Below are 23,751 nucleotides of genomic sequence, written 5' to 3'. Positions count from 1 at the left end.
GGAATTGCAAATTGTGGGGTTTGGCAATAGTAACTTGTCATTGCATTGCATCATCAGCCAAAGGGGAACCATGCTTCTTGCTCCTTTTAAGGTTACAGATTAATATTTAATCCAATCAGTAATTTTAATTTAAAATGTAGCAGTATTATCTGACATGAACAGCACGAACAGTTACCAACCTGTAAGTGAATGAGGTGCTTGCCCATTTTAAAGAAGGATTACAGTGCTAGTGAGCTTCATTTCCCTCTTGCTAGTGATTCTTCATGAACAGGGCAAAAAACCCTCAGAGGTTTGCTCCATAAACCACTAGCCAATAAAAATCTAATTAGGTCAGAGACATATGGTCTTGAACCAGTAAAAAATTCAACATCGGTGGCTACAATGTCATTAACCTCACAAAATGTGGATGTATTTCAGAAGCTGCTGGCTGAGCATTGAAAACTGAGTCACGTTCAGTCTTCATCACTGACACATTTGCTCTCCTAAGCCAGCAAAAAAGGTGAAAGGGGACAATTTTGCTAATGAAAACTGCTTTTTTTTGCTATCGTATCAACGCTGAGCATGAAGATGACATAAAAGACCTTTTCTGAACCCAGCCATTAAAATACTCTTTGAGTTCCAAAGCCTTAATGAAACAGGGGATGATGGGATACAAAGCCAGAAGTAGTCAGTACACCTTATGCATTGCAATTTTATGGTTATGATAACATAAATCTAGTTGTTGGAATAAAGTTGGTTCTAAGTCACTGTGAAGTACTTGCAAGTATTCTCCCTTTTCTAAAGAAGAGTAGTTGCTAAAAAACAAGTTGCTACTGTAGTTGCTAAAAAACAACCGCAAGAAGAAATTCCTAGGTGTTTATCTCATCTCTTGACTGACTCAACCAAAGCTGAGCACATCTCTGCAGAGTAACCAGGCTATTACCCCAGACCTGTGAACCATGAGGTGTCACTCCCACATCACTCCCGTGTCCCCACTGTCCAGGCAGGTGAGTGACCTGCAGGAAGCACCACATGGTCCCAGAACTCAGCAGATCAAGGAGCTTCCTAACTCCAGAGAACATGGAATGTCCTTAGCTTGCCACAGAATCACACACAGAATCACAGAACGGTTTAGGTTGGAAGGGACCTTGAGGATCATCTAGTTCCAAACATGGTTTAAATTTCATCTCATCTCTTATTTTGGGCCTCTACCAAATGGAAAGGGATTCAGAAGGAGCTGAACTCTGGGATGAGATATCTTGGGGAAGATGCATCCGCTTCACCATGGCCAACTCATCTCTTTCTGACACCACCTGAGTTTCACCATTAATTTTTATTGAAGCTTGCCATTAACAACAGCAGGAATTTTAGACACCCTATGGGGGGCTTATTTCTCTGCATAGAATCCAGTAACACTCACTTTCTACTTCAAGTGCTCCGGTGACAATGCGTGTATGACCCCTCTGTGCAGCATTCAGTTTTGCCGGACAGGACGGTGAGCCACATGCTGCTGTCACCGACCCCATTGGAGATTTCTGAACAAGGGCAGCCACATCTCATAACCCTGCTCATACAAACACATGCACAAGACTGAGATTGGTGGAATTTAGCCCCAATTTGCAATGTTACGGCCCTGTAATGAGCACTGGGAAGTGTCTTTAAAAGGAGACTGCTTTCCAGTTGCTTCTCAAAAAAGCCTTTAACATCGGACTCTCTTTGGCATGACTCCGGGCTGCATTTCTAAATCCAGTTTCTCCCATGAAGTTTACCCTGGCTGTTTGGTTGGGTTGCATCCACATGCTATTTTTATTTTTTGATCATCAAGCATGTTTACAGCATAGAGAAACAATATGGGAACAGAAATAAAGCTGGGACAAACCCAAAGGAATGAGACCAATAACGGTATTGCCAGCATCTCTGGCTTGAAGAGCAAGAGGCCCTGCAGCTGTGCAGTACCTCAGTGAGATGCAATCCGCTTCTCTCTTCTGGTTATGTATTTCAGACCTCAGTTGGGTTTGATTTACCCATCATCTGCAAACTTAATGCCAAACAGTTAAAATGCCTGCATGTCCCTAAGCTGCCAGCTTCATATCTGCTATGCATTACAAGAGAGAATATTTTCTAGAATACAAAGGCTGATGGACTGTCACTACAGTATCACTTTTGGATTCCTTAAATACAGTAATCAAAGTATTTTGAACAGTAGCCTACAGCTACTGAATACTTTTCTGTTTCAAAATAGACACAAGCCTCCTCCCACCTTCTGCCATGAGCTTTTTGGTCACTCTGAGGTTTTGGTGGTTCAGTCCTGTTTCCTTCGCTGTGTTCAGTGAGAACAGCCCATCTGGTTCCTGAGTTTTTGATCCACGTGCTATCAGCTTATTCTGTGAAGCATGGAATCAAAAGGACACAAAATGTTAGCAGGGAAGGTTTGAAAAAGGAAATATTTTCTATATTTGCATTTACATTTTTAATATAGTCGTGTTGCCTAGAGGCCAGATTTGGGGAATGGAAACCAGGAGCCTGGTTTCTATTTTCAGCACAGCCACTGATTGCTCTGTGGTGCTGGCAAATCTTTTAATCTCTTTCCCTCTGTTTTTCCCTTCTGTAATAAAGGGATGATCAGACCTCCCCAGCTTTGCCTGGTGTGGCAGTACCCTCTGATGAAACACGGCAAGGACAAAAAATTTATAATCATTCTATATAGAAATGCCAAGCGGTCACAGGTATTTAAGAACAGTTTAGCTATTCAGTGCACCTTTACACATGTACCATGCCTTGATGTTAATAGAAGTTGCACATTGATATAGTATGGAAAAGTAGGCCCTTCAGGGCACACAAATAACCATACCCAGAGCACCACTAAATAAATACAATGTAAAGATCAAATCACTCCAAATACTTAACAAATTGAAAGGCAAAAAGATATTAAAGAGGAAAACCAAAGCCATCCATCTCTCCTGCAAGCTTGTATCTAATTGCCCTCAGCACAAAAACATGGATGAAAAGGAGGGTCAGGTAGCAAGAGGGGACACTAGAAGTGGTCCCGTAAATGGCTGAGAATTTCCAGTCCTCCATTTCCTTACCCCTCTGGCATCTTCCTCAGGAGATGTCAAGGAGGTGAGTAAGGGTCTGAGCTCTCCAATTTCAACACAGCAAACCATGTGCTCAATCTCACATGGAATCAACCCTGTAAAACATCACATCACTCCATGCCTGCATCCTCCCAGTCTGACACATTGCTACTTATCCTCTTCTCCCACAAAACTACCCTGGGGCCCCTTCCATGCAGCCATCCTGTACCGCCAGGTACCGAATCCCCTTCCTGGGCTGCTCCGCAAAGCCACAGCGTTTTGGATCCCTGTAAGCTGGTCACAGCTGGGCTACAGTTACCTGGGATCTGATAGATCTTCTCAGCACCTGCCAACTTAATGCCAACTGCTGCAACTCTGGCTTCTCCTCGCATCCACTGTCCCAGTCACCTGTGTGAACGCTCTGTTGTATGAATGATCTCTGACACTGCTGTCAGGACCAGGGGATGAGCCCTGTTGTTCCTATCATCTAAGCCACCTTTGCTCATTTTATTTACATGAGCAGCTGCACTGGCAGATTTTGGGAGGATCTGGGGGATCTTGGTGATGAGCAGTTCTGCACCAGAGATCTCTCCACTAGACCACTGCAGCCACAGGAGGGTGCGTGTCTTTAAAATCTTGAGCATCCTCCTGTCTATTCCTTACATCCTGTTATTAAAATAATTTCAAAAATCATTGTGGCATGATGCTGTGCAACAGTCAAGCTGCTTGTTCTTTGCACAGCCTCTTGGATAATGTAGAAATAACACGCATATGGTTTTGGGGCAGAGACCAGAATTTATTTTAAGAGGTGCTTTAGGATCAGACAGTCACTTCTAGCTCATCACATCTACTATTCAGGATTATTGGACCACAAGTGACCTTTCAGATTCTTAAGACTTGGATTACGAAGGGCTTTATATACTAAGCCTAATGACTTGAATTAGAGCCTTAGCATCCTGACAATCAGAACAGGACTATGAGCATTTTACTTTCTTCTATGCACAACACAGCTTGGGCAGGATTTTGAATCCAATTCAAGGGTATGTCAACTGGTGCCCATCATAGTGATTTAGTTGAGTTGTAAGAAAGATAAGATGACCTAGGCAAAGGTCATGTCTGAGAGAAATGGCAGGATTTTCTAGATAAACCTGACGAGACATCTGTCTGCCTTCCTCCAAGACAATTATTTTATCATTTCTAAATATTAAAAAGTCACTCTGAAAGGCACGTTTTTTATCCATGGGGTTGCAGTAGCAGGACACAGTATTTCGTCATTTTCAAATCTCTGCAGTAAGTTTTGTGGGACTGATATTATCCTTCCTGTAACTCACTGAACTAGAAACACTTTTCAAGAAAAGGAATACCTCAAGAAAAAGAATGCAAGTGTCAGCAAGTTCTACGGCACCTGATATCAAGGCATGCATGCTGTAGCTGTCATTTTCAATCATCATTCACAAAGCTCAACATTACAGTGAATTTGTTTTCGTCTCTAAGGTTATGTTCTCCATTACCTGCATTCAGTTGTCTTTAGCCAGCATCGATGCTGGAGTGAACCGAGCACCCTCTGAATTGTTCCTGCAGTCAGTTCAGAACACCAGTGGCTTGCAAGCTGTATAGCAGGTCAAAAGTTTAATTTGACCATTAAAGCAATTTTATGAGGTATACAAGACCCACAGCAACAATGCAAATAAAGGTTGATTGATACATTCTGCTGGCTGAAATGCTGTTCTGTTAGCAAGGAAGGGGAACATCGGCACAAGCAGAGCAGAAAAGCGTGCAAGACGTGCTGTTTGCAGAAGGGCAGCATTTCTCACATTCCCTTCGTTCTTCTTTTGGAGTAGCGACCATCTGTAACACTTGGGTAGGGAACAGCATAAACTAAGACTCACCTGTCGTGCCTTCATCTTCTGCTGGGACCCCCCTCAAAACACAACCCAAAAAAAAATGAACAGAGACACTCTGTCTGCTCCGGATTAAAGGAGTAATACAACAAGAGTCAGTATTTTCTCATTAAACAATGTCAAAGATACTCTTGATCTCTCTGTGGTCACTTTTTCCCCCTCCCTTTGTCCAAAGACAGCTGAAATAATAAAAAATAATAATTTAGAAAACAAAGGGGGAATCCCTGGATTTTTTAGAGAGCCAATGAGTATTTTTGCGGATTGGACCAATCTCTGGAAATAACTGTCAAGTTGACAGCAGTTTTCCTTCCACAAACTGTGCTCTACAGTTGGCAGTCTTGGCTCTTCAAAAGAAAAGTGACACCGTGAAGTGCACAGAGCTAGTTCATGCCATACTGCTGCACAGGTGATAATTTTTTTGAATGAGTTTTGTTTAAATATCACAGACTGAGATTCCAGGTATCTATATGGGGCCTATTTCAAAATATAAGTTAACTTCTGCATTTCCTAACTCTGATGAGCTGCTTTCCTTCTCATCTTCTTTCCTAATTCAGTCAGATGAACTTTTCCATACATCAGTTAAAGTGAGTTATAATCTGCTCAGGAACTTGTACAGGAAGGAAAGAAGGATGTTGGTGCAATATTCATAATGCAACCATCTACTCAGTGCAGATTTTCCATCTCTGAGATTAAACACCATATTAAAAGCATTGGAAATAAAAATTACCTAAAGGGTTTTCTTTTTGATAACAAAAACATCTGTCACTGACTGAATTCATTTTGAGGTGTGTGCCCCCTACAAGGACATGAGCAGCATCTCACTGTACCTTCACTGAATTTACCCTTCAAACTGCTGTAGCCAGGTGTTTCCTTCATGGGACTGGAAGTGGGATGGGATGAAAACAGATCACACTTCTGGGGTGAGTATCAAGTTCATCCACAATGACTTCAACAGCTTCTCCATCACCTATGTGACTGCAATAAGCAGCAGAACATGGGCAATGGATTGCAGCCATCCACAGGATTTACAGGCTGCTGTGAACACACAGATACTCTGTATTTACGTTATAGTAACATGATCATCACAAAGAGTGATGGACTAGAAGGCCTTCCTTGGGCTGAGATGTCACCAGTGAAGTGAACTGGTTTGATGCTGCTGCTGAGCATACTTAGATGCTGGAATTTCACCCAGATTTCACCTGTTTAATGCCAACAGTTTATACACAGAGCCCTGCTTACAGTCAATCCTGGTACTTTCAGCTCTTTTGTCCCTAAGCACTAACACCACAAGCAAGAGTTCAGAGACTCTGTATTTATTCTTCCCAGCGTATCTCAGTGCCCCATTAAACAAGGATGAAAGATTTCCTTATGTAATAGGGATAGTATTTGTTATTTTTAACCTTATGGCAGCCAGGATTTGTGCCAGGTGGCATTTTGCCTTAACCAGACAACTTCAAGAGGTTACATTCCCTGCTGTCATCCTTGCCCTCTTGTATGTTTGATGCCCATACATGGTTTCTTGGCTCTCTGTTGCCGTGTTTATCTGTTAGCCTGTATTTGTGACAGATCACGGATATACCAGTCTTATTTAACAAGGTAAATCAGGGTGCTGGACAGTTATTTCCAGGATACTGCAAGAGCTTCTGCTTCTAATAAAGGGTACTCTCTTTGTGAAATCCATTTACATGTATCTATGCTACCAGAGAAACACTATCACTGCAGCTTAAATTTTCAATATACCAAAATAGCTTTAAAATTGTTTGTTTAGTCTAATTAAGCCCACAGAAAGTGGACAAATAAAATGGTTGCAGCTCTCAGCAGCTCAATACTGAAAACTGGCAGCAAGGCCACAGAAGGCAAAAGCTGTAGGCTGAGCGTCCTGAACAGCCAAGATCCTGAGGCCTCACGTCTCAAAGTGCTCCACAAACACTGCTGCTCACTTGCAAATTCAATAAGCAGCATCACTGTACTGGATTCTGGCAATTTCATGGAGCTTAAGAAAGTCTGGTTGATACAAAGGATGCTGCCAAAGCCTGTTGTACCTCTAGACCAGTACATGGAAACTGTGTCAACATGCTCCTTTAGGTCCAAAGGAATTCAACAGTAAAGGGTGATTTTCACAGTGCTGTAGCTAGACTGAGCTATTTATAAGCAAATGAGAGTGACAGATCCTATGTCCCATGGCTGGCAATTCTATAAAATGCACATGGGACCATGAGGAGAATAGATACAAGTTGTCACCGCAAAAGTCTACATGACACTTCAATTAGAAGCAAACCTTCTTCAAAATATCTGAATAACTAAAGCAAATAGGAAATGTAATTCCACCTTCCTATGAATAAAAGAGCTACTTGGAATCTTCAACTATGTGCTCACATAATTTAGGGGCTCTTGCTTGTTTGCTTCTAACACAATCCCCCTTCATTCAGTCTCCAGGCTGGAGGCACAGAGAGGTAGAAAAGTTGAATTCTTCTGGCCATTTATATACATGTGGCATTTCTTGGCCTTTTAAGTATTTGATTTTGAAACCTATTTAACTTTTGGACGTAGGTGTTTTTGTGGGTTTTGTTGGGGAATGCCAAAAATTTTCTGCATGTAGGGGAAAAAAAAATCAGTAAGGGCAACTGTGTGACTGTTGTTCTAACTGAAGGGCCCTCCCTCTGTGTCTATAGCATCAGTCAAACTCTCTTAGTAGCACAAGCTTCTTATTCAGCTTTGTTTTCACAAAGAAAGATAAACCACTGTTTTGCTTTGCCCTTCCCCCACCATTTACTCAGTGGTTGTATTTAGTTTGGTATTCCCTGCTCCTCTGAGGGGAAAACAAACATATTTTGAATAAAATCATTATTTTTGACCATATTAAGTTGTTGACTATGTATGTTCTTAAGAAGAATTTAAAATAGAATGTAATTATAAATCACTGCTAAAATGAGCTTGTCCTGCAAAGACAAGGACATTTAATTGTGTCCTTGTATGACTGGAATCACTGTAAACAACTAATATTCCTATTTGCAGGGACAGAAATAACTAGCTCATTCAGCTGTACAGAAAGGAAGACATAAAAGGAAACCAAAGGCTAAACCAGAATAAGCCACTGGAAAGTCTTATGTCAACAAAACAGGATTTAAATTAAGTAACATCAATGCAGTATTTTGACTGTAAATGAACCAGAACATTAAAACAGGTTTTAAAAGGCACATTTGTGATGAAACATCTATGACTAGCTCCTATACCAAATGAATAGGAAAGTTCCTGCTTGTTTCTCCTGTGCAGGATCAAACCCACACAGCAAAGCTGTTTCTCTAAGCTTTACTATTACTTCGTAGACCTAAATTTCAAAATAGAGAATTGCAGCAGAACTGCAAGAAAAACACTGAATAAATGACTTATCAGTCACACACGATGGAAAATAACATAATTAGAGGTTGCATCATACCATATAGGCGTGAAGGAGTAAAACTGAAATTACACAGACAATTTCCATTCTTATGTTTTCCAATTTTCTGAGTGCCTGACTTTGCAACTTAAATCTCTTTCATGATTGCTTTTTTCTGACACTGAATTGCAGATACGTGAGTAGATTTTAACGTTCATTACTTTGCCTTATTTAGTGGCAAAAGTGAAGAAAACCCAAACAAACCAACCCTAAGCTCAAACTGAAGTGCATTTCTAAGCTATTGGAAATTATGGGGGATCAGTCAGGAGTCACCTTGCTTTAAAATCAACAGAAGCACACCAGAGCTATTCTCCAGTGAGAGGAAATAAGGAAATAAACCACACATTCAACAGCTACGACACATCCTTTCCAAATCAGAACAGAGAATTCATTTACCCAGTAATTTTACAACCGTGATGACAAATTAAAATTGGGGGCAAACAGTGGAGAACCAAGAAGATGCACAATCCAATCCATAGCAAGGATCACCCAAATCAAAGGGAACTTTCGACATTGTCAATTTTTGAGTAATTAGTACTTCCATTAGAGGCACAGTTCCAGCTTTAAGCAATTCTAAGTAATTAATGTTCTTTTATTTTTCCTAGAAGTCCTGACTTCAGCATTCTCTTAGGATATGAATTCTTCTAGCCAGAGCTACACAATGCAGATTAACTCAACTAGAAGACAATTAGAGTGGGCAGACGAAGATGCAATTTGTCAGTCTGTACACACTGTTACTTCTAGCCTTGGATGCAATTTTTATTAACACAGACTGATTTAAGCGGAGGCAGAGACATGGTTTTGTCCTATCTTTATCCATACGACTGCCTAAGCTACAAGTGATGTTGAGATCTGAGAATTCTACATGCCCAAATGACAAAGTGAATGAAGTGCCAGATTGTATCTTCTTATGCAGCTTCAATCAGCTACAGGAATTCAATAACTGATTACAAACTTAATAATTTAAAATACATAATGGAGGAAATCTTGCTATACTTACTCATCATGTAACGCAAATTCCTACATTAAAATGCCCAGCTGAGCAGGAAGCAGAAGCTGGCCTGGTGGTGAGCATATGGAAAAAACAGAATTTGATTGCCAGAGATGTTACTGCATTTTCATGCTGTGTTGGGTAATCTGTCTGGGTGCTCACAATCTTGTCTTTAAAATGGGCCTAAAAATACATATTCCAAAAATGTTTTTTTTTGCGTTTCATGGGTGTTTTGATGATGACTTGTTTACCAATCAGTTGAAGATTCTTTAAGAAATGGGGCAAAGTAAAAAAACGAAATGCAATTAAGTGTTATTTCTTATTTGCACTATAACATCAAGTATAAGACAACACTTAAAATATTTCATATTGAGCTTTGAGACCCAAGACATGCACAGTAACAATGCAAAGCAGAAGTTTTACAAGCTTTTCACCCAATTTCCAGACATCACTGACCATTGAACTGCACCATACACTAAGAGACATGTGGCAAAGAACATCATACTTTGCTTTCTCTACCGAAAACAATCATAGCAACCATTACCTTAGTTTTTAATTTCTGAATTTTGCATAGCTGCAAAAAGCAGAGGCCAAAGACCATGTCCTTCACCCAGGAATCTGTAGCACCAAAGGGAAAGTTGAAACTGCAGCTGAAGAAGAGGAGAGCAAAGCAGGACCTCACTCACAGAGGTCTATTACTGCACTGGGGAGAGGCTGTAACTGTTCTTTTCCAAATGTTATTGTTCCCATGGACTCCAGATTGGCAGGCCTTATATGTTTTTAATATTGATTGCTATAAAAAGAAATATGATGTTCTTAACCTACAAAGCCTCTCTTCTCACAGATTTGTCAATGCTTGCACACAATCGAAACCAAGGTCCAAGAAAGGCGAATCTTGCCAAACCTGCCAAAATCATAAAAGATTCACATCTTTTTGCCTGGAGCTTACCTTTACAATCTTTTTTACAAGTCTCCTCCAAAATACAGTGCAAAATACAGTTGTAACGTTCTTGTGCTTTTCAGCTACAATGTATATTAAGTGCACTTGAGGACCCACATTTTTCTGTGACTTGAGAAACCAAAAGTGTTGATTTTCAAACCTAAGGAGAACACAAATTCTTCTCTGACATAATTTAAGCTGAAAAAAAGAAACTTTGAAAACTTAATCCGTGAGAAATTCCTATTTTTCATGATGGAAAGTAAATGTATCAGCTTGTGTTTGGAGTGACAGTAGTTTTTCCCAGCTGCATATTCTCAGACATAAAATACAAGTCCAATGATCATTTACAAGTTTGCTAAATGTCAGTATCACTTCTCTTTATTACTGGTCCTTTTCACCAACTTTTAAACTGTAAAGTCAGTTTTATACAGCTCTGGGCCTCTAAAAGCTCTAGGCCTTTGCTGCATCCTTGGCAGTCCCCAACCAGCCATTGTCCCATGGTAACTGAACAGTACCTGAGCTGCTGATGAGGGATCGGCAGCTCAGCAGAGAGGCTGGTCACTGCTGCTGAGTTCTGCTCACTCCATGATAGTTATTGTGTTAGAACAGGGCATGCTGGTCCCCAGTCTTTTTTTGCTGAAAACATCACCTTTAAGAAGTCAGAAAGCATAAGTTATTTGTTACTAGTAATGTATTTCATATTTCTGAAGATTTGCAACTAATCCATGACTGTGAAGGCTGTCAAATCCACTCAAATGCTTCTTATCGAAAAATTAGGCCTGCATATCCATAGATCCTTCCCTCCTCCACATACCCAAATTAAAGCTGTAATTCCCAAAGACAGCCACTCTTCTTAAACACTACACATTTCATATAGTTGTTATTAATAAAGTATGAACAATGTTTGCAGAAACATTAAAGAATCAAGTCAAGAACACTGACTGAATACAAGTGTTATTAAATAAGCTAATCATCCAACTTCTGAGTAATTAATGTCCTTGTTTTCTACTTGAAAGCCTCATATTTTCAGCATGTTCATAGGAGACAAATGTCTCACACCAAAGTGAATGAACACAAATTAACTCTTTTGGACGTCAGTTAAAAGAGAAAGAGAAAATGCAATACTGGCAGGCTAGCTACAAAATGTTGCAGCACAGCACTTCTCATCATAGGGTAAGTTTTGGCACAATCAGATGACTTCACTACATATAGTCAAAGGATTTGGGCTGTTCCCATCTGTGCATTATCTGAATATCTAAACAATTGCCATAATGCATTTGAAAACTTCAAAATATAAAAGGAAAACTAACAAAGCTGACGGTATCTTCAGATCACCGTGTGAAGTACTAATAAGCAACTGTGTTATACAACCCATGTTCAACAGACTGAAAATGATCTTTCCCAAATCCAAATGACATACTTCTAAAGCTGAAAGTGATAGATTACAGCTGGCTGAGCAAACACTGTACTGTATGCTCATTTTAAAAGCTGCCATTGTAAAAGACCCTCCAGGCTTTTTGTTGGTTCCTTTGCTCTTCTTATTAAGAACTGAAAAGCTCCTCTTATTTAACAGTAATTACAGGGGGAGGTGGAGAAAAACTAACAAGAAAGAGAGGTTTATTCTTCTAAAGATATGCACTTAAGATTACTTTAATAACATGTCTATGGACCAAATATGTTATTTTTATTTTATCACATCAAAACAGGATAAACCTGTGCAATTGGAAAAACTTATGCGTACAAAATCTGAATAGCCAGTATTAGAATACATATAATATTAGGCTTCTTATTAGAAAATATTAATCTTTACAACTAATTTATAGTCTCTATATATGACAACTTATCCTTCTCTCCACCAGGCAACTGTTAAGACACAAAAATACTCTCAGGATAGCAGCTGTAGAACTTGACGTATGCGCTCGCACTTGTCCAAGAGGTTTGGGTCTTCAGCATTGGAATCATCAAATTCCTTCATAAAAGCTTCAGCTTTCTGCACAGTTAAGTCTCGTGCATTGCCTTGAAGCCCTTGCAGATAATCCAGTAAAATGGTGAAATACTTGTCTGGAACCTTTAAAGAAAAATCAAGGAATTAGAAAAAAAACCCTGCTTAACTTTCTTCTCTCTCAATACTCATTCATAATCATGTCAAAACACCACCTGAAAGATAATTAGGAAAACTGCATGGGCTTTTGTATTTGCCAATGCCCATCTCTGAGTGGAAGTTTTTCTTGCCAAGGCTCAAGCTGCTGGAAGGGATGGACCGTGGCAAGAGGACTGTCATGTGCTCAGATGGGCAAAGCATCTGAGAGGAAATTCTAAGCAGATGTGGAAATGCTGATCTGCAAATGCAAACACCCCCTGACAATGAGCTCAAGGTTGAGAGTTGTTGGTAGAAAAAAACCCCAACTACTAGCCAAATCCTACTTTTAGAAACATGTACACAAACCTTACCAAATTCAGTAAGAATTGCATGCACATGTCTAAGGAAGGAATTTTGCGGGAATTACCCTCACCCCTGGCCAAAGTTATTTGTTTGCTGAGATAAGATACCACCCACCATCAAACACTTTGACAGAATGCTCATACAAAGGAAAAGAATTCGATTTGAAAAACAAATTGAAATTCAGACACATGGAAATCATTTTAAAATCACGCTGACTAAAACTGATAGGCTCTACTAACCGGCCTAACATTAAAAGCAGTTTAGTCATCTCCAGTTGCATTACCCCCATTTCACTCCCTTTCTAATTAACTAGTCACAGGTTAAATTTTAGCTTATTGGGTACAACCTACAATTTAAATGAACATTACATTAAATAATCTTGGCGCTAGCCTAGCGAAGACTTCTGAATTATTTAGTTGGTATTTCAAATCAATCTATTTTCAAAAGCATTAGGTGAACAGATCTACACTGAAGCATATCTTAACTTTATACTGTGTATCTGTGGAACAGGTTTCAGCCAATAAGAGAATATTTTTGCTGTGAATCAGGAGATGTTAAAATGACCTAATGCTGCAAATATTTTCCTCCATGTTTAACTTTACACATATAACTTGACATGAGTCAAGTTAAACACATACGTAAGTATTTAAAGGATTGGAGACTCATTATTCGAGGGCTGTTTCAATTCTGCAAAGTATCAACATTTCAGAGAAGACAGAGCTTCAACAGATACTTAATTTACAACTTATTTCTCCATCAACATTTGGCAGAGTAACTTTGATCACTGAAACTTCTATCACTCCAAAAGCAGAGGAAGAAAGAATATTCCAACAGTGCCTTCATCAATCAGAGATACTTCAAAGTAATAAATCAAAACTAAGTCTGCATTCAGCCTCATCGCTTCTACACTATGGAAAACCTTCTAATTCTTCAAACACTTTTGCATTAAAGAAACAATACAGATACAAAAAAAATTAATTTTACAGTGACTAACACTGAAATGGATGATACATGAAGTGTTGCTATAATATACAAATTAAACACATTTAAACATAAGGAAAAATGCCTATATTTTTGCAACCTTTTTACTCACAGTAAGCTGGTGCAAATATCAGACAAAAAAATTCAGATACAAACAATTTCAGCAGGATAGCGCTCCTTTAACGCAGATGCTCAGTACAGGGTTTTCAAATCTTAGCAACATTTCTACATTTCAAGCCTTATCCAAGTTATCTATGTAATTGACACCTTTTGTTCTCAGACCCTGTGGTACAGTCATACCTCACTCTGTGGAATTACAGTTATTATTGTATCATTTAAGCAAAGTGCTTGAAGGGGAAATTAAAAGCCTACTCAAAACTCAGAAATACTAAGTGTGCAGACAGACATGTGGCTGCCTGAAGCCTAGCAAACATTCAGTATTTTGCCCTAAGGATAACTGCTCAAGTGTACAAAAAGTCTGATTTTTTTTTCTTTAATGCAGGTTTATCTCAGCAAAAGCTGAGTAATACAATACAGTACCAAGGAGGCAAGATAGTATCATATTTCCTCCTAACTTACACGTACAATAGAGCTGGAACACCAAAAGTGGCAGCAAAATTAATGATATTCAATTTAAATTATCAAATATAGCAGTACAAGACCTGAAATTTCAGGGACTCTTCTTGTGGTTTTATAGAAAGAAACACAATCCATCTTCTAAGATCAGCTTTTGGGCTGGCTTGAAATTGGATATCCAGATCTCCCACCACGGCTCTGGCAAGTGGAAGTGATGCTTATGGGATTTTACTACTCTTTTGTTAAACTGCTTTGACATTTTTCTAGTTTCTTTTTCTCTCTCACACACTAACCTTACCTCTGTTCTAACCAGCTAATATGCACTGGAGCTAACATGGAAATATCCCAGAATAATTACTGTCATCGGGGAAAAGGCAGGGGAAAACACTACAGAACAGTAGCAGGAAAAGAACAGGTATCACTTTTAAATTATACTATGTAACTCTGGAGGTTTCAGGCTTTTTAGACCTGCAGATGCCCACAGGTTTTGCAAAACAAATACAGGTATCTGCATAGAGAACTTCAGCTTACTGCAGCCAAGCTTGCTTTTTGTCACCTTCTGAGGAAGCTTCAGAAACCCCTCCAGGGCCCTGCAGCCCAGAAGCTGAAGACAGCTGATGTAGTTCCTCTCTAAAAATGCTGCACCAGATGACAAAGACCAACAAATGATGTAGTTGTTTATTTTACATGGGATCCTGAACCATTATATACACTGCAGGTATATAGGCTTGGGCTGGAAACTGTCAGCCAACCACCAGATGGATTTTAAAGGGACTTAAAAAAAACCCTCATGTCACAAAGGACTTTAAAAACTCAACTTATTTCTCACAGAAAGAGGCCTATTGGTCCAGGAAACTCACTTCACTCCTTTGCATGGCTTTTCAGTAGACATTCAAGTGACACCATGAGATCAAAGAAGCTGCTGAGGAAGGAAAGAAACTTGTGTCGCCTTTTGTATTTTAGTCATGCTTGGATGGATATCTGACAGATTTTATTCTGTCATGAAGTTCAATTGTATATACAAAATATTCAAAAGAATATGGTCTGCCCTTCCTACAGTCCTGATGAAGAAAGAGACTTCATCATCTGCTCAATTATAAGCACTTGAGCAGTTCTACTAAATACTGCATCTGAATGCAGATGTTAATCATTATGTAAAGTTCATAGTCAATGTATCTCTGATTATTAAACTACAAAATATGTGAATTTAAATGAATCATTGCACTTTCAGCAGATTAAAAATGACGAAGTTTCACTTCAGTGTCCAGAAATGAGTTAAGCTGTGTTTTGATACATAAAACAAATGCTACCTGCAGTTAATTATTTCCCAGTATATTTCAACACAGAACTCAAAGTAAACAGGTAAAAAGCTGAAACATCATTCTGCCTGCAAAACCATTTCTAGGTAGTTTTAAAGAGCATACACTGATTCTGAAAGGCTGATAAAAGACTTTCACAGGAAAAACTTGAAAACAGAAGTGCAAACAACCTAGATACTTACAATCAAATATGCATTTTGCAACTAATCTTTTTAAAGTGTTCTATTCTGTGAACACTTTTGCTCTTATGAAACTCTGCTTTTAATTATCTGGTTCTCTTAAAGTATTTTTATCATAAAGGTAACACCCTATGTCAGGTGATTCTCTTAAGAGCCGCTGAGTAATTTGGGTCAGGAAGTTGGTAATGTTCAAATGTTGAAGTGCACACAAAAAAGTCAGCAAAACTTAACTGAATGTCAACTAAATGAATCAACAAGAAAGGCCCTGTGCAAATGGCTAGATATTTGCTCTACCGAACAACACAATGAATGACTGGAAACCCCCACTCAATACCACAATGGCCAGATGCTTATTGGAAATTCAAGCTATGTTGGTTTTTAAATTATGAAATGAATGGATTTCAGTAATGATGCAAGCCTTGCTTCTGGTTATACTTCATGTTTTTTACAATCAACATCAGGTTTCACTTATATTTTAATGAGAAAGCTGTTTTAACATCTTGGCAAGATGGCTGTATATCTTACATGGAGCCAGAGATACCTAAAGCAATATGAGAATCACGATTTATAATACTGGGTTCCACATTTAGAAATGAAGGATGACTCAAATTCTCAGTAAGCTCTAGTTTTACATAAAACATTAATCTGCTCTATTTATGCTTGACATAGATCAAGTATAAAAATGACATATTATCAAGTGTAAAAATCTAGTGTACACAGGAGACTGATCACCAACAAAAGAAAAAGATTAATTACAAGCAATCAAAATGATTCCACATTTTAGGTTTTTTAAACTAAATGATTCCACATTTTAGTTAAAACACAAAGTAATTGATTTATAAATTATTGAAAAATTATTAGCAAAGCGCATGGCTATTACTAGCAACTTTTGGTGAATAAAAAATAGCTACAACTAATGTTTAAATCATCTTTGCTCTGAGAAAAAGTAGCGTTAATACAAACCTTCTCTTTATCATACATGTGCAAGAGAAGCCAGGTTTGTCTTGTCTTTTGAAACTTCCATTCTTCTGGGTTTTCAGACCAGCTGTAGTAAAAAAAATATATTAAATATCATTATTGAAACATTAATTATTAATAAAATATTTCCTACAATGACTCCATGTAACTTTATGAGTGCAACATAGAGTTTATGACACTCTGTGAAACGGATACTAGCATGCATGTTGCGTGAGTGGCAAAAAGAACACAACAGATGGCTACCTGGCTTCCGTGGAAGAAATGAAAAGATCATAGGAAGACATCATGGCCAAAAGTGTTATAAATTTTCATCAGAAAGCACTGATTTCTTGAAGTTAAAAATCAATTCCCACTCCTCAGCTTTGACCAGTCCTTTATGAGAGGTCACTGCCCTCATTTGATCCACAACAATCAAATCCTTACCCCAGCTGCAGGGCTACCTGAGTACGTAGGGACATGGAGAGGACAAGGAATCAAGATTGGGTTCCAGTAAGCTGGTATTTCACAATAAATTGACATGAAAATAAGCAGCCTCTACAGGACTGGAAAGAGAGACTCATGCTACACAGTCACCTCAACAAAGACTGAAGCCCCTCACAGATGACTGTTCTAGAGCAGAGAAAATACATTCTTCAGGAGCATATGTTTTAAGGCTGGGATTTGTCCAGAAGTGTGACTTCAATATTGGTGTTTACAGGAAAGGAAAATGCTTTTTGGGTCTCACTCTCTCCAGGAATTCTAATACATAGCTCAAAACTTCAGGCTGCTTCAATATGTTAAATTGAGTGGATAAACCAAATGATTAAAATCTGCAGACATTCTTGGACTATTTAGCAAACACATTTGAAATATGCAGTTTTAACCGGGTTAAAATGTCACATTTACGTCCATCTTGAATATGATTTAAAGCTGGTATAATCTGTTTGAGGTAATGAAAGAGACCTTTATTTCTATAAACAAAGAGCAAGCTAGCAAATCTCACTATAAAGACTGCTTTTTTAAAAGAATGTGCTTGAAAATTAGCATCTTAATATGTGTAAAATCTGTCAGTACACTGAAATATCATTTAAAGATCCAGAAGAAAATCTATGAGGAGAAAAACCAGAAAATTTTACACTTATTTGATTTTTCTCTAAAAAACAAGTCTCCAGAGGTAGCAAGAATGATGCCTTTAATGTTCCAGCTTGTTTTACACAGCAACAGAGAGCACAGAAATCAATTGAAAAGCCAGCTGGGTATACGAATTAGTATTGTTTAAATACTTCCAAGTCTAGTAAAGCAAAAGTCCTCATATTTGGTGAATGCTGCACCAGGAAATACATTTTTCAGTCAAGTCTATGAAAGAAGGAAAACCAGACCACAAATTTGTGCAGAAGGGTTTCATGGAAGTCTCTGCAGAAAGCCCAAAGAAAAGAATTGCTGTCTTGACTTTCAAATTCAGGATAAAGAAAAAGCAGCAACAAGTCATTAGGGTTATGACCAGCTAAATTGAATAAAAATGTCTGTAACCAGAATATAAGGTAAAACTCAGACACATAACAGGAAGGATAAACAAAACACTAATAAACACAATATATCATAGTCAAATTAAATCCACAAATGAACTGATTCAGAAGTCTCCTTTGGGACATTGCAGTAAATGGGCAAAAGTTTGCAAAACAAATATTGCACGAAAGCAGGAGCCCAAAAGCTGAACTGCCAAAAGTTACAGAACCAGATAAAAAATATTATTATGGGGAAAATGTCATTCTTTCACCACCACCAACCTAGAAACCAAAGTACGTGCAAAAGAAAGATCATTCAACCCTTGGTGTCACCTGGCTTTGCAGCAAGATGCCCAACTGAACAATGACTGTCAAAATACACCACCTGTAATGCAAGGAGCTGACGGAGAATGAAGTAAAAAGGGCTTTTCTTGTGGGTGCAGTTTCTGGGGCAAGCAAACACAGTAGCTCCTAACTGAGAAACTGGAACTTCTGCAGGAAGTAATGCAGCAAGACTATTAAGTCCTTCAAAAAACACCCCAAAAGACAATGATGGTGCTTGTTGTTGAAAGAAACCCATTCTTTTATTACGTTCATCCTTCTGAATAACTACATGGAAGATGTTATAAGAAATGCTGTCTATTTGCACACACAAAGAAGAAGGTAAGTTTAAAATCAGTTTTTATGTTAAATAAACCTGGAAACAGTTTACATTTTAATCTCTGCAAGGTGACAAGAACAAGTTGAATGACAGATCTGTGACTGCATCCTGTGAAAACAATCCTCCTTCTAATGAAAGCCTTTAACACGTTTTTATTTCTTTACGTGTTTGTGATTATATTTGTTGGCTAGACACACCACGTAGTACTCTGAATATTTTATTCTCTGCTAGTTTGATGTTTCTATCACTTACAGTATCACCTGAGGACTGTTAGACATCAACTTGAAAAATACAGCCTGATTTGACTAATCTCCTATAAAGCTACAGGATGTTAAAATATCTTTATTACCTAGTTTATAAACAACTGAGACCAACAAAAGACTGCACTGTAAGGTTAATTGCTCTTATTAGCCTATTACCAAAACCATATGCTCTCTCCTAAATGTTAAGGCAAGCCGTTACACTTCTGCATCTAAGACCCCCCATTGACTTTCACTCTAGAAGAAGAAGAAACTTCTGTCTTCTGTTTACAGAAGTGAACAGACTTTCACTCTGTTCTTGTAGGAACAAATAAAAGTTTCAGCTAGTCTTCCTGAAAGGTTTTGCTCTATATACACCATAATAACTGATACAAGTAAGAAATTCTTAAACTGCAGAAAGCACGTTTTTACTGGTACTTTATCCATGGTTGCATCAATTCCTGTTTCTCCCCCTTCAGGAAAATGGTCCTTCTCTTGACCATAATTCCTATCAAACTGTGGGCAAAACACTCATGATAATGGACACACAGTCTTTAAGAGAGATAACCTGAGGTTGCTCCCTGTAATCGGGCCCCCAGCAGTTATTAAAAGTTTTCCACTGATCCCTATGACTATGACAGCTTTAAAACCTATGGAAAGTATCGCTCCATGACAGGGTGAGAGGGGTATCTTGTTTATCAGAATGACATCATTAGTACATTTTTAGAAATGTTCAACTTTTAAACTACAGAAGTTGAAGCTCTGTAACACGAGACAGGTCTCATTTTGCTGTTTATATGCAGATAAGCTTCCTTGACATACTACAGCAGTAGAAAAGGCTTTTCCTTTGAGTGATTAAATATACCAACTACATTACAGTTTAAAAAAACCTTTTTATGGACAATCACAACTTTTTCCACAGTTTGAATTAATTTGGTAGCTTTTAGAAGCGTCTATGTCCAGATCTAATATAAACTATGGAATTGGATCAAAAATATACATGTGTAAAACATGTATTTTTCCAGTACGCCTTGGGCTAATTTTCAATATATTATTCAAACACTAATTGCCTTCTTTACACAGTTAATGTCTGAATCTTTCTTACAAGCTCCAGCTCATTGAAAAAACACATTGGTTGACTTTAGTTAAAGAGAACTTCAATGTTTGTGAAAATGATCTTCCGAAATGGCTTTGAAATTGAAGATACGGAGGAAATGAATCAAATGAATCAAGCGGCTTAGGGAATTTTACATTTGGGAGTCTGGCTTTTAGCATGAGAGACTCATGTGGAAAAGCTGCCCAAGATTCTCATTGGTTTAGCTCATAAATGACTTTTAGTCTCTACATTAAAGTAACCTCACACAAATCTGTTCCCAAAACATGGAAATGCAGGCAGCATAAGTAGGCAAACAGAAGACAACTGGTAGTGTGCAGGGCAGAGCGCTCTCTGGATGTCCTAGTAGAAAGAGAAAGGAAAGGGAAAGTAGGCAAATTGGTTCCAGAAACACAGTAAGAGACAAACATTATTGTTACAAATTACATTCAGGAAGACAACACAAAGCATCTACTCACATTACTGGCCAGCACAAAACCCTGCAAAGCTGTCACAGTTATTCAATAATCTATGTGTATAAAAACACTGTGCTGAGAACCAACCATTTTACTCATTCAACTTGAAAAGATTATTGGGTAGGCGACAAGTCTTGAGAGACCAGAGAGACAGACAGATACGTGACTGCTGAAAACCTTCCAGAAGACACAAGAGCACTGCTGCGTGCCAAATGCAAGGACACCTACATTCACCTACATCTGCTGCTCCAATTTGGTGCCACTGGCAGTCCAGCATGGGTATCTATCCAAGGTAAAGCAGACGGCCCCCAAATTTAGATCTCTCCAGCATACAGCCCACACTCAGCATCAGGGAATTAACCTGAAAGGTTTCTCCAGCTGTGAGAACCAGGTCATGGTGCTGCCTCCTCTTGCTTTCCTGTGATTTACCCATAAGGACCCTTGTGACTTATTCTCTCAAGCTTCACTGAGTCTCAAAGGAGGGACAGAGCAATGGATCTGGTCCATTGCACCACACTCAAGGCTACACTGAAAAGACCTATTGAAAACATTAAAAGCAGCACCCTGCACTACTATACAAAAATTGTCACATTAGAATCACAGAAACATGGAATCAACTTGAAAAAGACCTTTAAGATCATCAAGCCCAGGACTGTAAAGCCCACCACTAAACCATGTCACTAAGGGCAAACTGATTTCCCCCAATGGCTGCCCCTCATGATCTCCTGTCACAGCCACCCCTCATCTGCCCACTCACAGCGGCCCCACACTGTATAGCTGCCATCCCTAACCCTCATGGTCACCCTTCATCTCCCCTCAAGATCTCCCCTCATGGCCACCCCTTATGGCCCATGGCTGCCCCTAATCTCACCTCATGATTTTCCCTTATGGCCATTCCTCCTGTCCCCTCATGATCTCCCTTCATGACCACCCCACCTCTCCCCTCATGATCTTCCCCCTCATGGCTGCCCTGGCTCTCCCCTCGCCTCTCATGGCCACCCCTCCTGTCCCCTCTCAATCTCCCCTCATCCCTCATGGCTGCTTCTCCTGTCCCTTCACCCCTGATGGCTGCCCCTGCTCTCCCCTCACAACCCCCCCTCATTCCTCATGGCTGCCTCCCCTGTCCCCTCACCTCTCAACGCCACCCCTGATTTCCCTTCTTGACCACCCCACCTCCCCCGTCATGATCTTCTCTCACGGCCACCCCTGCTCACACCTCACGATCTCCTCTCACCCTCCATGGCCACCCCTGCTCACACCTCACGATCTCCTCTCGCCCTCCATGGCCACCCCTGCTCACACCTCACGATCTCCCCTCACTCTCCATGGCCACCCCTGCTCACACCTCATGATCTCCCCTCACCCTCCATGGCCACCCCTGCTCACACCTCACGATCTCCTCTCACCCTCCATGGCCACCCCTGCTCACACCTCATGATCTCCTCTCGCCCTCCATGGCCACCCCTGCTCACACCTCACGATCTCCCCTCACCCCTCATGGCCGCCCCTGCTCACACCTCACGATCTCCTCTCGCCCTCCATGGCCACCCCTGCTCACACCTCACGATCTCCCCTCACCCCTCATGGCCGCCCCTGCTCACACCTCATTTATCTGGGTACTTTTCTGTTTAGATACACTCAGTTTTTCATCACCATGAAACCCATCTTTAAGGATCACCTATGTTGTGATCCCACATACCCCACAAGAAAGACTGAACAGAACTTACGGTACACGATCGAGGCATCAAGTTGAATACGTTACTCCTGAAGCTCTCTGCGAACAGGGCAAAAGGTTCATTGCTGCACTCACTCCCTATCCATAAAATGTGGACAGCAGGTGCTTCCTCAATAAAGTACAACCATGCACGAAAAAATTCCTTTAAAGAGATTTAAAGCCTTGCTTAAACACTTGGCGCTCAAGTGGTTTGCTGTAATATTTCACAATGCAATTCGTACAATAGCAACAGCTTTAAAATACTGCATTTATGTTTGAGGTGCATTTATAGAATCACAGAATAGTTAGGGTTGGAAAGGACCTTAAGATCGTCCAGTTCCAACCCCTCTGCCATGGGCAGGGACACCTCACACTAAACCATGGCACCCAAGGCCCTGTCCAACCTGGCCTTGAACACCACCAGGGATGGAGCATTCACAGCTTCCCTGGGCAACCCATTCCAGTGCCTCAGCACCCTAACAGTAAAGAACTTCTTCCTTATATCCAATCTAAACTTCCCCTGTTTAAGTTTGAACCCGTTACCCCTTGTCCTGTCACTACAGTCCCTAATGAAGAATCCCTCCCCCGCACCCTTATAGGCCCCCTTCAGATACTGGAAGGCTGCTCTGAGGGCTATGATTTCAGCAAGCTCACTGGCTTTATAAGGCCCAAATCTGGAAGCTCTGAATGCTGTTATCAAGTCAGCGCAGCCCTGAGTGTAACATCACATATGGCCTACAGGTGAGCAGAGGAACCCAGCACCTCAAAGAGCCTCCCTGGAACTGCTGGAAGCAGCATAGAGGGAGCAGAAATTTGGCGCAAGCTCATTCGTGCAGGAGAAGAGCCATTTTATGGAAGGGGTTTTATACGGATATATATTAAAAAAATATGGATGTGCATGGAAGTTTTATATACGCCCTACAGCGCATATAGTGAAGTAGGAATAATAATTTTTTGTCCAGTTATAACACATGCAATTATTTAAAGGGAAATGTAAAAAGTGTTTATTTTTCTTGGGGGTATTCAGAATTTCTTCTTTTTCTCTCAGGGGCATTTAAAATCAATTTACTTTTAGGAGGATAGTTTTTGAATGTCTGTCTTTGCCAACACTTGCATGCCCAGCAAGCTGCCTTGCAGTGTGCTTCAGTGCTCAATGCAACATAAGAGGAAATCGAATTCCATGATGCTCATGTTCTTTGTTTGGAAAAAAAATCCAAAATTTAAACTCTAAGTAGATTTTCAATGACTTGACCTGAATGGCTGTAGTTAAAATCTTAGACACACTCA

At 39.7% G+C, this 23,751-nt stretch overlaps 1 protein-coding gene across 1 annotated transcript in view; it reads right to left on the bottom strand.

The window, feature by feature from the left end:
* Positions 1-23,751, bottom strand: part of LOC308221035 (cytochrome P450 2W1-like) — a 77,125-nt gene that overhangs the window by 12,642 nt on the left and 40,732 nt on the right. The window contains 1 exon segment of the mRNA XM_080617857.1: positions 16,783-16,864. Coding sequence (XP_080473983.1) covers positions 16,783-16,864 — 82 coding nt within the window.

The sequence above is a fragment of the Psittacula echo genome (genome assembly GCF_963264785.1).
Source record: "Psittacula echo genome assembly, chromosome: 5".
Classification (NCBI taxonomy): Eukaryota; Metazoa; Chordata; class Aves; order Psittaciformes; family Psittacidae; genus Psittacula; species Psittacula echo.
This window is presented reverse-complemented; position numbering and strand designations above follow the sequence as displayed.